This window comes from Chelonus insularis, unplaced genomic scaffold (genome assembly GCF_013357705.1).
Source record: "Chelonus insularis isolate UGA/USDA-ARS -01 unplaced genomic scaffold, ASM1335770v1 contig_94_pilon, whole genome shotgun sequence".
NCBI classification, from domain to species: Eukaryota; Metazoa; Arthropoda; class Insecta; order Hymenoptera; family Braconidae; genus Chelonus; species Chelonus insularis.
In genome coordinates, this window is record NW_023276783.1 from 2,564,561 (window position 1) to 2,577,265 (window position 12,705).

Here is a 12,705-nt window from a genome sequence, read left to right on the forward strand (position 1 = left end):
ATTGTGGAGTATTAAAATTAATGACTTATTATTTGAAATAATTGAGAGTCTTAAAATATGGTAAAGATAATGTTCCTTATGTTAAAATATACATTTACACATAATCTTTATATAATTCTTGAGTTAAGAGGATCATCAATACGTCCTGCTATCAGAGAAAGTGATGTCTCAGCATCCACAATAAAAAAAAGAAATGGGCGATCAGCAGTAAACGGGATTGGTTCTTTTATACCAAGAATATTTTCTGGAAAAAAAAATAACAAATAAATTGAGTAAAAAATTTTTTTTAGTTACAATTAACAAAAAATCAAAATGATCTTTTATCAGTTTTCATTTGTACAGTAATTATAATCATTAAATTAACGGATTTTGTAGTCAATGATCTGTATAAAGTTACAACTATTTTTAACAAATAATTTTAATGGTGGTAATAACAAAGATGAAAAAAATGCCTTGACAACTTTAACGTCCTCGTAATTTATTTCGTTGAAAGCAAGGCTTCGTAAAAAAATTTGTAGTGACTCAGAGTTGAAAGAATATCGATTATTAAATATTACAAGTTTACGACAATACTGAGAATATTTGTTAGTTCATAACAAACACGAGAAATGCATTGCTAAATGTATGTTCAAATATTTAAGTACTTTATCCCAAAAATGGCTAAACATAAATTATTAGACTAGACAATTAAAAACGTTTTGTTAGAATAATTTATTTTACTTTATACTAATTTATCAAATTAAATTTCATTAATTTCAATTATTATGATTTAAATTCTTTTCTGAATTCGGACATTTGTTTAGTGATAAATATTTATCTGTATTTTTCAATAAATATTTTTATGTTACCTGCAGGATAATATTCGTCTTTTTTGATAGATGTGTTTGTTGAATTATCACCATTTTCATTCCCTTTCAAATAATTTCTAATATTTACACCGATACTTTGATGGACATCTCTAGCGTAGATTCCCAAATCAGGACTCATTGGTGATAAATCAGCAGCTCTCGGCTCAAATGCATCTTTAATTCCTAACTGTTGAAGATAAGGAGTCAACGTAATAAATCCACGAAGCATAAATGAAGGAATTGTTGCCTTAACCCATGTTGATCTCATAGAATTTCTCAGATATCGCAAACTTTTGGAAGGAAAAATTCTTGTTAAGGTTTGAGCGTCTACATCATCAGTAGGTACCATAATAATCATATTGTACCTTGGATCCTTAAAAAAACAAGAAAAAATTAGTTACTTATAACCGAATAATTACTAATATATCATATTTTGTAAATAATTGCCAAACATCTAATGGAAATTCCAATCCAATTGCATGAAGAAGAGGAAAATATGCAAATGGTAAAACTGTGGTATAAGTAACAGTGGTTATAGAAGCAGCATCACAGCCATGCACCAGAAATTTCAATTCTGTCGTCTGCTGGTCCATAGATTCTTGAAATTCATCATCAGATGTTGGATAGTCTTGCCAAGTATTTAAATCATCAAACCACACAGGAAGTAATCTTCTGTGATGAAAACTCCGTTTTCTTCGAACATTACTAGTATCATTGGTATCAATAGCAACAGCATCTGTTTGATTGTTAACATCGGTAACACTGTCAATTATTGAAACTGTCATTTCCATTCTAGTTGTTACGTTAGCATCGACTGATGACATAGAACTCATTCCATTATCACCATTATTTCCATTTCCGCCCATATTAACTACTGTTTGATTTTCAGAAGCTATTGGAGTTGTCAAAGTAGTAATAATATTGGTGTCAGTAATAGTTCCAATAGCCATTGATGGAGTTACTGTAGTTGTTTCTAAATTGTTAATTGGTATTCTTGTGCTATTTTCATTCATAATATCTGCCATAATAGCCATATTTGTCACATTATTTGTTGCAGCAATGATTTCAACCGTTGGATTAGTTGTTGCTGGTGTCAATGAATTACTAGCTGTTGTACTACCTGCAATAGTATCAATTACTCCGGGTACTGCCAATATAGGGGCAGTTGTAGTTTCAATATTTTCAATCATAGAATCGGTTTGATTATTGGTATCAGCTGTTGTACTATCTGGTGATGTTGAATTGACAGTGTTATTAATTGTGCCATTCCCTTTCGTTGTGTCAGCGACATCGAATCCATAAAACCTCAAGATATCCTCGTATTCTGGTCGCAACATGATATCATCCCGATTGAGTGTAAGTCCACCCAGAAAGGCGTCTGCATTAAGATAACTCTGTTAAAAGTGAAAGCAATTAATAATCAAGCAAAATTTTTTTAGTTATATTAAAAAACTGAACATTAATTACAAAAAAACTTACTCGAAGTTTTCGATTTATATCACGCATTCCAACTCGTGTGACTCTGCGATCACGTGGAAGACTCAAAACGTGAATTAATTGTCTATTGGTATGCCCTGCTGATCCTTCGTATAAGGCAGTTAAGACAAAAGCTAATCCAACTGGTGAAAAAGCGACATTTCCAGGTCGTTCAACATAACAATTAAGCAACTTTATTCCTAAATCGTTAATAATATCCGTCATAACATTCAGCGGGTTTTCATGAGGGCGTGTTAAGGGTCTCCAAGTATTGATATTATGTCCAATAACAACACCAATTGTCACTGTTAAAAGTTTAAAACATAATTAAACGAATTTTCAATCTATTTTGATAATGTTAAAAATACATACAAATGACTAATAAAAATCATTTCGAATATTTTTAACAAAACATTTTGACAAATTATGAAAATACTACGGTTGCTAAAGAATAATATTTTTATGCAATATTGAGAAAAAAATAATTAAAAAAAGATGCTCCTCTGTAACAAGAAATTTTTTAGTCAAAAAAATTCAGAAATAAATAAGAAGAAGAATGAAAGAACTCACATGAATAAATAAAAATTAATATGTTTTTAACAATCATTTTGGATAAAAATACTTCGTCGATTAGATGCTGGAAGCAAACTAAAGGTTTTTCATTGAATAGAAAGAGAATAAATGTAAAAGAATGAGGAGGGTGAAGGTAGAGGTAAAGAGGCAAAATTGAGAGGTGGGAGAAAGAAATAGTCAGAGTACTGAACGTTTAAGTTATATAATATTTTCATTGGTATTTTTTTTTTACTGTGTTCGCACGGTTGAAGTTGCAAGTGAATTACTGCAACCGGTGTATTAAAAGCCGGGTTGATTAAACAACTATGAAACTGCTTCTTCAGGCCTTAAATTTATATATGTATTGTCTTTGTCCATAACTCTCGTCAAAGCAATTAAAATGATAGGAGTTAAGTAATCATTCAAGAAAAGGATGAATCAACTTGCGTTCTTTGGCTACTTTACGTTGATATCGGTAAAATTCAAAACCTAAGAAAATAGATGAAATTAAATAACCTGTAAAATTATATCAATCAGTGATCGAATGTCATTTTCTTATCAGAATTATTTAGTTATTTTGTTTTTTTTTACCAAAAAAAAGAACAAAGAAAATTCCTTGCATGTCATGTAGATCAACCTTGTGATTACTTGCTTCTTGATTGTAACCATTATTGTCTGAACACTCGTCTTTTGTTGATATCCAACTTCTTATCCATTTGTTTATTAATCCTGATTCATGCATTCTTCGCAACCTAATAATTAAAATTGATTTAGAATATATTCATAATTGATAACATTGCGAGCTCTTACTGGACATTGATCAAATTCAGGTATGGACTATGAGCTGGAACGATCATTGCAATTGGTTCTTCTAAAGCTAAAATATTAGTTCCAAGTGCAAAATGACAAACACCATCATTTATATATTCATTTCTAGCTGATATTTTGAGTGCATTTGTCCAATCAATGACAGCGTGTTTTTCTTTTTTAACTCTTTCAATATTTTTCCGATAACTAACAGTGTTATGTTTCTCAGCGTGAGGTTCATGATCTGGGAGTAATTGTCTATAATTCAAAATATCTTCATTGTTATTAATTGACAAAAAGGTTTCGAAAAAGCTACCAGCCGGTAAACTCCAAGTAAATTCAGCTTGACGTTGTAATAAATCGTCAATAGTTAATATTGTGGCTTCCATTTTTGGGAATGTCAAAAAAGCCACTAGACTACCAGAATAAGTAGCAACAATTATCATTACTACAAGCCACCAAGTACCAACAATAAGACGGGCACCATCTGTTTTAGGTAAGTTCATTCCACCTAATATTATCACAGAAACATATCTAAGGTAATTTTTAAGAATAAAATATCATATTTTACTTGAAATTGATATATTATATACCTTGTTGAAGAAGAGCTCCATAAATATACCACATACATTTAAGCGGAGACGCAAGAGTTCCTAAATTCTCTTTCAACGGATTCTCAGGATCGTAATCTCTTCGAGGACTATATGCATGTACTATAAATAATATTGGTCCTACAAGAATGATTGATGACGCAATACAGGCCCAAGCCTAAACATAAAAAAAATGCTCAAACAAATGACAATTTGAAAACAGTCATAAATTTATTTAATTTTTCTTACCTCCATTGAATATGGCATTGTAAATAGAAGAACTCTAGATAAAGGTTTTGGTTTCGGAGTTAATAATCCATATGTTTGAACTGTTAAAGGAATTGTAAAATTCAATGCAGTATCATCATGATAAATTCCATTAGTATAAGCACACGCTGCCATAAATACTTCTCTTTTTCGTACTAATGCTGTTACTTCATCAGGAACTTTTTCTGCGGCTGACATTGCTGATTTTTTTGTATCCTGTCACAACATAATAATTAATTAATTAACGTTGAAGTATTAAATGATTAAATATTGAGATAAATAATATGTCTAACATTTTTAGATGCCATTATTTCAGGTGAAGAATCAATGACAATAATTTTTAGTGTAAAATTGAGAACTCTCGATAACTCTTCCATGATATCAAAAATAAATCCATCCCACTTGGTTTCATTTACTCCAGTAGAATGTTGTTTTATCTTCTTAAATTGCCATGGCGGATTCTAAAAAATAAATTCTTAATCTGCAGAACATGAAAATTGCAGAACATTATTTTAAATATTTACATGATATGTAACAACAGGTAATGATTTTCCTAAAAATCCATTGATGATATGTGGAAAAATATGGTCATTAAGTTTAAAACCTGAATCAATCATCCATATTCCAGTTTCTTTTAATTCATAGGCTTGAAACTGACTATCAGGCCCAATTCTATTACCCCATGTCAATGCCGAGACTAAAATCCATTTAATACATTGACCACAAGCAACACTATGATTCAGAAGCCGGGTACCATTGAACAGTTCACTCTAAAATAATCTTACTTTCAATGTTAAATTGCGTTATTAAATAAAAATTTATCAATAAATTTGAAAAAGACTGGAAGAAGTATTGATAACTTTGATTTAACTCAATACTGAATTTAATGAATTTAGCAACTTACTCTCATCAACTTGATAATTTCTTTACTTCTAGTTGATTTAGTTATTCCTAGAGATTCAAATTCTTCTTCAGTAGTTGAATTAAATAATTCAATTTCCATTGATAAAGCATTTTCTATAGCAATTGCTAGAGCTCCAACTATTTCTTTAGCATAGCAAACTGGTTTGTTTCGACATTTTTCATTATTTTGGATATTTTTTAAATTTGTTTTGTTGTACAAAAAAGCTATGTTTTCTCCTTCTTCAAGATAATCTTGTAAAAATGAAATGTTTCTACGTAAATTTTCTGGCATATCTGGAATTACAAAAAGCCATTGGCTATCGGGATGAAGCATTTTCTGCACTCTTGCCTGAAATATACATATTTATAAAAAATTATAAATTACAAGGCTACAAAAGTAATAAATGAACCATAAAAATATTCTTACACATTCAAGGAATAAAGGTATCAGTTTATAACTAATTATGATTAAAAAATTTTCATCTATCGAACGAAAACGAGGAAAATTTCCAAGCAATTTTTTTAATCTATGTTTGGTCATAGCATTAGATGAAGCTGTTTTTAAAAAGTATAAATAATGTGTAGCTAATTTATATTTAGATTGAAATAAATCATTAGTAAAAGCTTTTGACACTTGTCCAATTTCATCTTTCTCTGAAATATTTCAATTTTTAACAAATATATTTATGTATAAAAATGAGGTCACTGAGAAGTCATTCATTGATTGATAATAACGTACGAACAACTTCATCATAAATTATATGAACTTGATTCCATTTCAATTGTTGAAAATTTCTCAAATCATAAAATATTTGAGGAAGTTCTTTGCCAGGTTGTATTAAAGGAATACTGATTCCTCCATCATTAGGAAGTCGTGGACAATTTGAATCTTTTAATAAATACACTAAGATGAATTCACTTAAAATTTTGTAATTCATTAAAAGAAGAATAATTTTTAAAAGTTGCTACCTGTTAATGCTAAATGTACAAGTTTTTCCTTTCTGGCACGACGGAATAATCTCCATGTTGTGCTACATGTTGCAACTGATAATATAATAGTGTAATCTATTATTTAAAGAGAAAAAAGTAAAGTTAACAGTAGAATCATCTTTTAATTATCAGATAATTAGACATAGAATTCTCTTTACCTCTTGCTAAATTAGTTTCAATATCATCATAAACAACAATTAATAATCCAGTAGTTTTCATTTTTTCCCGAACTACTTTTGTTAAAACACCTGTAAAAGTAGCAACACTCCTTTCATAGGAATCTTTTTTTTGGTTTCCAGTTTCTTCAAATAATATTTTTCTCTCATAAAATGGTCTTTCTATAATAAACACTAAATAATATATGATCCAATTAATTATCAATTTTATTATTTATTTATGTTTTAATATTAAATAGTCATCCTTAACTTACCCATGGTGGCATTTGCAATCATAAGTGATGGAAAATCAGTAAAACAAGTAACAAATTTTAAAAGAAATAACAATGATATTGGAATAAAAATATCCATTATATTTTTTCTTGGAAAAACAACTGTGTCAAGTATTCTACAGTAATAAATATCAAGTCCGGTGAAATAAATCCTAAAGTTAGCTAAGAAATTGATTGCATAAAAAATCGATAGTGATTGCCGTCTACTAATGTAATTTTTAATGAGAAATTCACATTTCAATCAGCATTATTTCAATATTTTATCATGTAGCCTCAATTCTTTATTTATGTTTTTACTTTATCATCAGTGTAATGTTTTGTCTATTGTTTTAGGAAAACTTTACCATGATATTGAGATATTCTTATATACCTTGGGTAAACGATTTGTTTCGTTCCAACTGAAACAAAAAAAACAATCAAAATTTTGCAATAAAAATGTTACAATTAATTTCTATAGGATTAAATTTCTATTTTTTAAGTTTTTACAATTCCACAATATAAATTGTAATTTAAAAAAATGAAAAATATGATCAATTATTCGGTCCATTAAATAGAAAAAGAAGTAAAGTACTTGATTAATTATTTTTATTGTGTTATCCACTTTAGACTGATGGACATCTAATGGTTTTTATTTATCATGACAATTTACTTAATTAAATTGTCAGTTGTAATAAATGTTAGTCTTTCGCAAATACCTATATGAAAACAGCTTTTAATCCAATTGATCTACACTTCATCCCATTGCTATAGCTTTTTCATAGTGACTCCATTTCACAAAAAAACTCAAAGAACTAAATTTAACATAGCTATTTACAGTGTACTTTATAACTATTTTCAAAAATATATATCATTAGAAAATTGATTAATTATTAATTTAATCATAATGCTTGTGGAAAAAATTCAGTTGATATTTTTTACACTATTGGGTCTTGCACCAGTATCATATAAATATATCAAGCATTCTAAGACAAATAAACCAATTACAATAAAATTTGTTACTTCATATGTCAACATGGGATTCAATATGTTGTTAAATATTTCAATAGTTGCTCTAAATGTAATATTTTTGCCTCAATTTTTCACTCATTATTCACAAGCCATCTCAAGATTTACAAACTTATTTGCACTTATTCTTGTTATTTGTGGCAACATCTGTATGGCAATAATTTTGTTTATTATTTTTTTACGCTATCGAGTTATCATAAAAATTGCAAATCAACTGGTAGATCTTAATGCAGCTCTATTGCATTTTCGAACGATTTATAAAGTAGAAAAAGGAAAAATCCGATTATTACTGATATTTTGTGGGAACACATTTTTTTGTGTATGTCTGATTGTTTGTGAATTTTTTTCTCATCATACTATTTTTCCACCAATTTTTTTATTTGTCAATGTTCATCGAATTATTTTCAGTTATTTTTTGATTCAATATGCACTGATTTTAACTTTTATTGAAAAAAGATTCAGGGGCATAAATAATGCATTTTTAAAATTAAAAAAAACAGAAAATGAAGTAGAATGTCGAACATATGATACTCCAAAAATTCCACTTGATAGAATGTGTATTGTAGAAATAATTGGTTTAAAACGTTCATACTCATTTCTGTATAAGTTATGTACAAAGATAGCTGATTATTATTCATTGGGAATAATCATAATTTTGCCATATTTTACTGCTGCAATAATTACCACTATTTATGATCTTATATTATCTTTTCTTCAAGTAGAAGCATATAAAAAATCAATGTTACGACGTGTTGTTGGTATACTTTGGTTTTTTATTGAAACATTTCCAATTTTGGCTTTATCTACATGTGCTACCTCTATCACAATGGAAGTCAGTAAGAAAATGATTTTTTATCATAACAATGATTTATTCATTTTTGTTCTTCAATATTACAGATGAGGAAGACTTCAGATATCGTACAAAAAATATTGTACTATTGTAGTATGAGTAATGAGATTAGAAAAGAGGTATTCATCATATTCAAAATCAACACTATCTTGTTTTATAATAATTCTTTTTATCTTGATTTAGCTTAAACATTTTCTATTGGAATTGTTGCACAAAGATTTTCAATTTACTGCTTATAATGTTGTCTCTATAGACAGCACAATGTTAAGAACGGTAAGTAATCATTTAAATGATAATTATCAGTAAAACAAAGACTAAAAACAAATAGTAATTATATTGCTATTATTATTTCAGATGTTTAGTGCAGTAGTAACGTATCTGATCATCCTTATTCAATTTCAAGTTGGAGAAATTGAAAAAGCAGCTAGAGACTAGAATCAAAAAAATAACAGTCTCTAAACTAAATCAAATTAAAAAAATGAAGTATAAATTGTAACTCGTAGGACCATTCATTATGATCATCATTTTGTAGTTTATTACTTGTGAAATCTCATATTCACTATTTTTCAATATTTTATTATAATTATTACTATATACATATATGTATATTGGCTACGAAACGGAAGCTCTTTGACAATGGCAAAAAGTAAGTTCACACAGCCATATCAATCGTTTCTTTTATATAGTAAAGTTGACCATCAACTTTAAATACTTTAATTCTAAAACGAAATTATGAATTACGAATATATTGATAATTTTAATTTATATATATTACCTTACGTGATAATAAAGTAAATAAATTTATTATTGGAAGACCGAATCACTTGATTACTTACCAGAAAGTAGCTAAGATAATTGGAGCTTTAAAAGCTATTTCTTATCAAATTTTGCTCTAAATTTGCCAGCATGTCTTGTCGAGAATTTAATTAATGTAGTCGCCAACAATTATCTTTAATAAATTGCATTTCTGTATGACCAAGTAGAAAGCTAGCGTTATGACTGCTTCTAGCTCAATTAATAGCTCATGATCTCTTTTCGATAGGCAATATTTTGATTCAGAAAATTTTATATTGTCTTCAATATTATCATCAAGGTTTGTGTTTTGATAAACACACGTTGAATTTAGAATTTGATCATTTCAAGCTGGGCATGGATATGCAATAATTCTGAGAAATTCATGAAACAGCAAAGCCACACATAACTTCTGTTTTAATTTACATAAAAGATTTAAACATTCTTGACCAGAGACTTCATATGAAAAAATTCCTTTCACAGTTGGTAATTTCTTAGAATATGTATAAGAGCTCAGAGAGAAATAGAAATCTTTGTACTTTATATAAGCCCGGCATTTATGTATTTGCTCTTCATCGAGAAAGAAGTCTTCTTTCTATTTCTGGTACCCAAAGTTGTAACTAATGTCATCTATGTAGCACTACGAATACTAATTTCTCACACATATAAGTTATGTTTTTCTATACTACGTTTTTCTCTACATAACACGATTTCTAAATGCAGCAAAGTAGTGTACATTGTATAAAATCAATTCAGGTGTACATACATGTATGAAAGCGTGAGCAAGCTCTCATTATTTGTAATTATTTGTACATGCCATATACAACGGGTTTTGTTTTTAGCAAATGGCTGACGACTGGACCAGAGCGATTGTTTGCCGGTGAGAGTTGATAAAAAAATTAATTAATGATTGTTTAATTGATTGAATATTTCGTATAAATATATTTAAATTTTATTGTTACAGTTACTACAAAAATGGCTTATGTAGAGAAGGGGATAATTGTAGATATCGACATGCAGACCAGCAGTCTGCTGATCGAGAAGAAATGACTGATGACAATAATTCTGATAACAGTACTAATGTACTCTCATCAGTAATCGTTTGTCGATTTTTTAAATGGGGAACTTGTAAGTTTGGAAGTCGTTGTCGTTATAAGCATATTTCAAATAATCATACGGTCATGTCAGAACAAGAATCAGACGAATCTAAACCTGAATCAAGGAAACAGTCCAGTTCAACGGCTTTTTCATCCACCGATGCAGCACATTCATCACAACCGTCATCTTCGTCACATTCTACAGAAAATACGTATGTAAATTATAATGAAAATTTTCTTGCATAGATGAATAATTTTTTGCATGGAAAATATTTTTTATAATTTTTTGTTTAGTTATGAGTTATTTAAAAGCTTGATTATTCAGTAATTAAAATGCTTTTAATCAACATTGATTGTTGAAAATGGTACAAAAAATGTATTCAACTTTTTATTATCATAATTAAACTAGTATTAATTCGTAAGAAGTTCATTAATTGCATTTGAAAATTTTCTATATTAAATAAAAATGGATTTAATTGAAGAGTATTGTAAATTACAGGGAAGCAAATAAATATGAACCACATGAATGGATAAAAGCACCTGAATTTATTCCACAATCTATAGCAGGAAATTTCAATACAGATTTTGATATGGAGGAATCGATAATAGTTGAAAAATGTCCTAAATCTTATGCTAGAGCGGTCAATAGCTCAGGAAGATGTGTAAATTCTTCTTCAGAGCCATTGTGTCCTTATGCAGAAGCAACTGGAATATGTACAAAGCTTAAATGCCCTTATTTACATGGAGATATCTGTGAGTTATGTGGACGAGCAGCTCTTCATCCTTATAATGAAGAACAAAGACAGCAACATAATAAAGTAAGCTAAAAAACTAAATTTAATTAATTACTATTTTTTTAAATCTACTTTTTATACAACATAATATCTCTTTAAGGCGTGTATAAAACAACACGAAGTAGATATGGAGCTATCATTTGCAATTCAAAGAAGTCGTGGTAAAGCATGTGGAGTATGCTTTGAAGTTGTTATGGAAAAAGCATCGAGAGATCAAAGAAGATTTGGTATTTTGCCTAATTGTAATCATTGTTTTTGTCTAAGTTGTATACGAAAGTGGCGTCAAGCAAAACAATTTGAGAATAAAATAATTCGCTCGTGTCCAGAATGTCGTGTTACATCAGATTTTGTGTGCCCTAGTATATATTGGGTGGATACTAAAGAAGAAAAAGAGAAACTCATTGTTGAATACAAAGGTGCACTAAGGTAAATTATATAGATTATATATTATATCACTATTATTAGTTAATTAATAAATAATTTAATTTTTTATTTTTTTAAATTTTCTTTTAATAGTCAAAAAGATTGCAAATATTTCAACAAAGGTCAAGGTAAATGTCCTTTTGGAAATAAATGTTTTTATCTTCATGCTTTACCTGATGGAACTAAAACAGATGTTGGGCCCCCATCTCGACAAACTTCCAATTCGAATGGGGATTTCTTACATGTAAGTATTTTAATATTCGTTTTGAATAACCCAATATTTTTAACTTAACCAATATTTTTTTACAGCAACTTATATTATGGAATTTTCTCGAAGAAAGAGATGATAGCTGGATTTATATGGATGAAGATGATGAAGTTGTAATGGTATTTTCAGATTCAGAGGATTCTGATTGGTCCAGATATGGTTCTTATGATTAGTTGATTGTCATTATTAAAAAGATTTTATTTTAACTTCATATCAATTTAGTTTTAGTTATTATTATCGTAAATTTATAAAATCGTTAGATTAATATTAAGTTTTTTTCTCATCAATTTATTAAATAGATACAAAATGTTTTGCTTATATAAAATGGGCTATAGTTAAATTGCTAATGTTTTCTTTATTACATAATTATATTTTTTCATTTTGCAGTGTCTTTCACTTATTTGTTAAAATTTTTCTTATTCAATAGTGTGAAATAAAATATCTATTTAATATTTTAGGGATCTATAAAGAGTGATAGAAAAAATTATATAAAGTAAAAGTATAAATGATAAAAGCGTGATTTTCACGTACAATGTATAATAGATTGATAGTGTTCGTTATTATAATTATTATTAGCTTTAAATGAATTATCTGA

The 12,705-nt window shown here is 28.4% G+C and overlaps 4 protein-coding genes across 5 annotated transcripts; 2 read left to right on the forward strand and 2 right to left on the reverse strand.

Annotated features, from left to right (window-relative positions):
• Nucleotides 1-10: 10 nt before the first annotated feature.
• Nucleotides 11-3,223, reverse strand: Spn85F (Serpin 85F). 2 transcript variants are annotated; one of them, XM_035092608.1, is made up of 5 exons: nucleotides 3,130-3,223; nucleotides 2,328-2,629; nucleotides 1,301-2,242; nucleotides 849-1,221; nucleotides 11-244 (listed from the first exon to the last, which is right to left on the reverse strand). In XM_035092608.1, coding segments are annotated over exons 1-5 (1,755 nt in total). In that variant the 5' UTR covers nucleotides 3,131-3,223; the 3' UTR covers nucleotides 11-107. The 2 variants fall into 2 exon arrangements, with proteins under 2 accessions (XP_034948499.1, XP_034948498.1); XM_035092607.1 differs by lacking the exon at nucleotides 3,130-3,223 and adding an exon at nucleotides 2,895-2,976.
• A 61-nt stretch (nucleotides 3,224-3,284) lies between these two features.
• On the reverse strand, nucleotides 3,285-10,073 carry Ir93a (Ionotropic receptor 93a). Its single transcript, XM_035092610.1, has 14 exons — nucleotides 9,573-10,073; nucleotides 6,864-7,279; nucleotides 6,592-6,783; nucleotides 6,413-6,508; nucleotides 6,183-6,332; nucleotides 5,871-6,097; nucleotides 5,445-5,792; nucleotides 5,065-5,310; nucleotides 4,834-5,001; nucleotides 4,523-4,756; nucleotides 4,277-4,451; nucleotides 3,687-4,194; nucleotides 3,468-3,628; nucleotides 3,285-3,392 (listed from the first exon to the last, which is right to left on the reverse strand). Exons 2-14 carry the CDS (start codon nucleotides 6,958-6,960, stop codon nucleotides 3,295-3,297), a joined length of 2,700 nt encoding a protein of 899 aa, XP_034948501.1. The 5' UTR covers nucleotides 6,961-7,279; nucleotides 9,573-10,073; the 3' UTR covers nucleotides 3,285-3,294.
• LOC118072913 (gustatory and pheromone receptor 32a-like) lies at nucleotides 8,038-9,233 on the forward strand. Its single transcript, XM_035093082.1, has 4 exons — nucleotides 8,038-8,718; nucleotides 8,784-8,855; nucleotides 8,920-9,009; nucleotides 9,091-9,233. Exons 1-4 carry the CDS (start codon nucleotides 8,038-8,040, stop codon nucleotides 9,169-9,171), a joined length of 924 nt encoding a protein of 307 aa, XP_034948973.1. The 3' UTR covers nucleotides 9,172-9,233.
• A 173-nt stretch (nucleotides 10,074-10,246) lies between the features above and the next one.
• On the forward strand, nucleotides 10,247-12,581 carry LOC118072604 (probable E3 ubiquitin-protein ligase makorin-1). The gene is made up of 6 exons (XM_035092609.1): nucleotides 10,247-10,408; nucleotides 10,493-10,837; nucleotides 11,125-11,443; nucleotides 11,520-11,845; nucleotides 11,936-12,086; nucleotides 12,152-12,581. Exons 1-6 carry the CDS (start codon nucleotides 10,374-10,376, stop codon nucleotides 12,281-12,283), a joined length of 1,308 nt encoding a protein of 435 aa, XP_034948500.1. The 5' UTR covers nucleotides 10,247-10,373; the 3' UTR covers nucleotides 12,284-12,581.
• The last annotated feature ends 124 nt before the right edge of the window (nucleotides 12,582-12,705 follow it).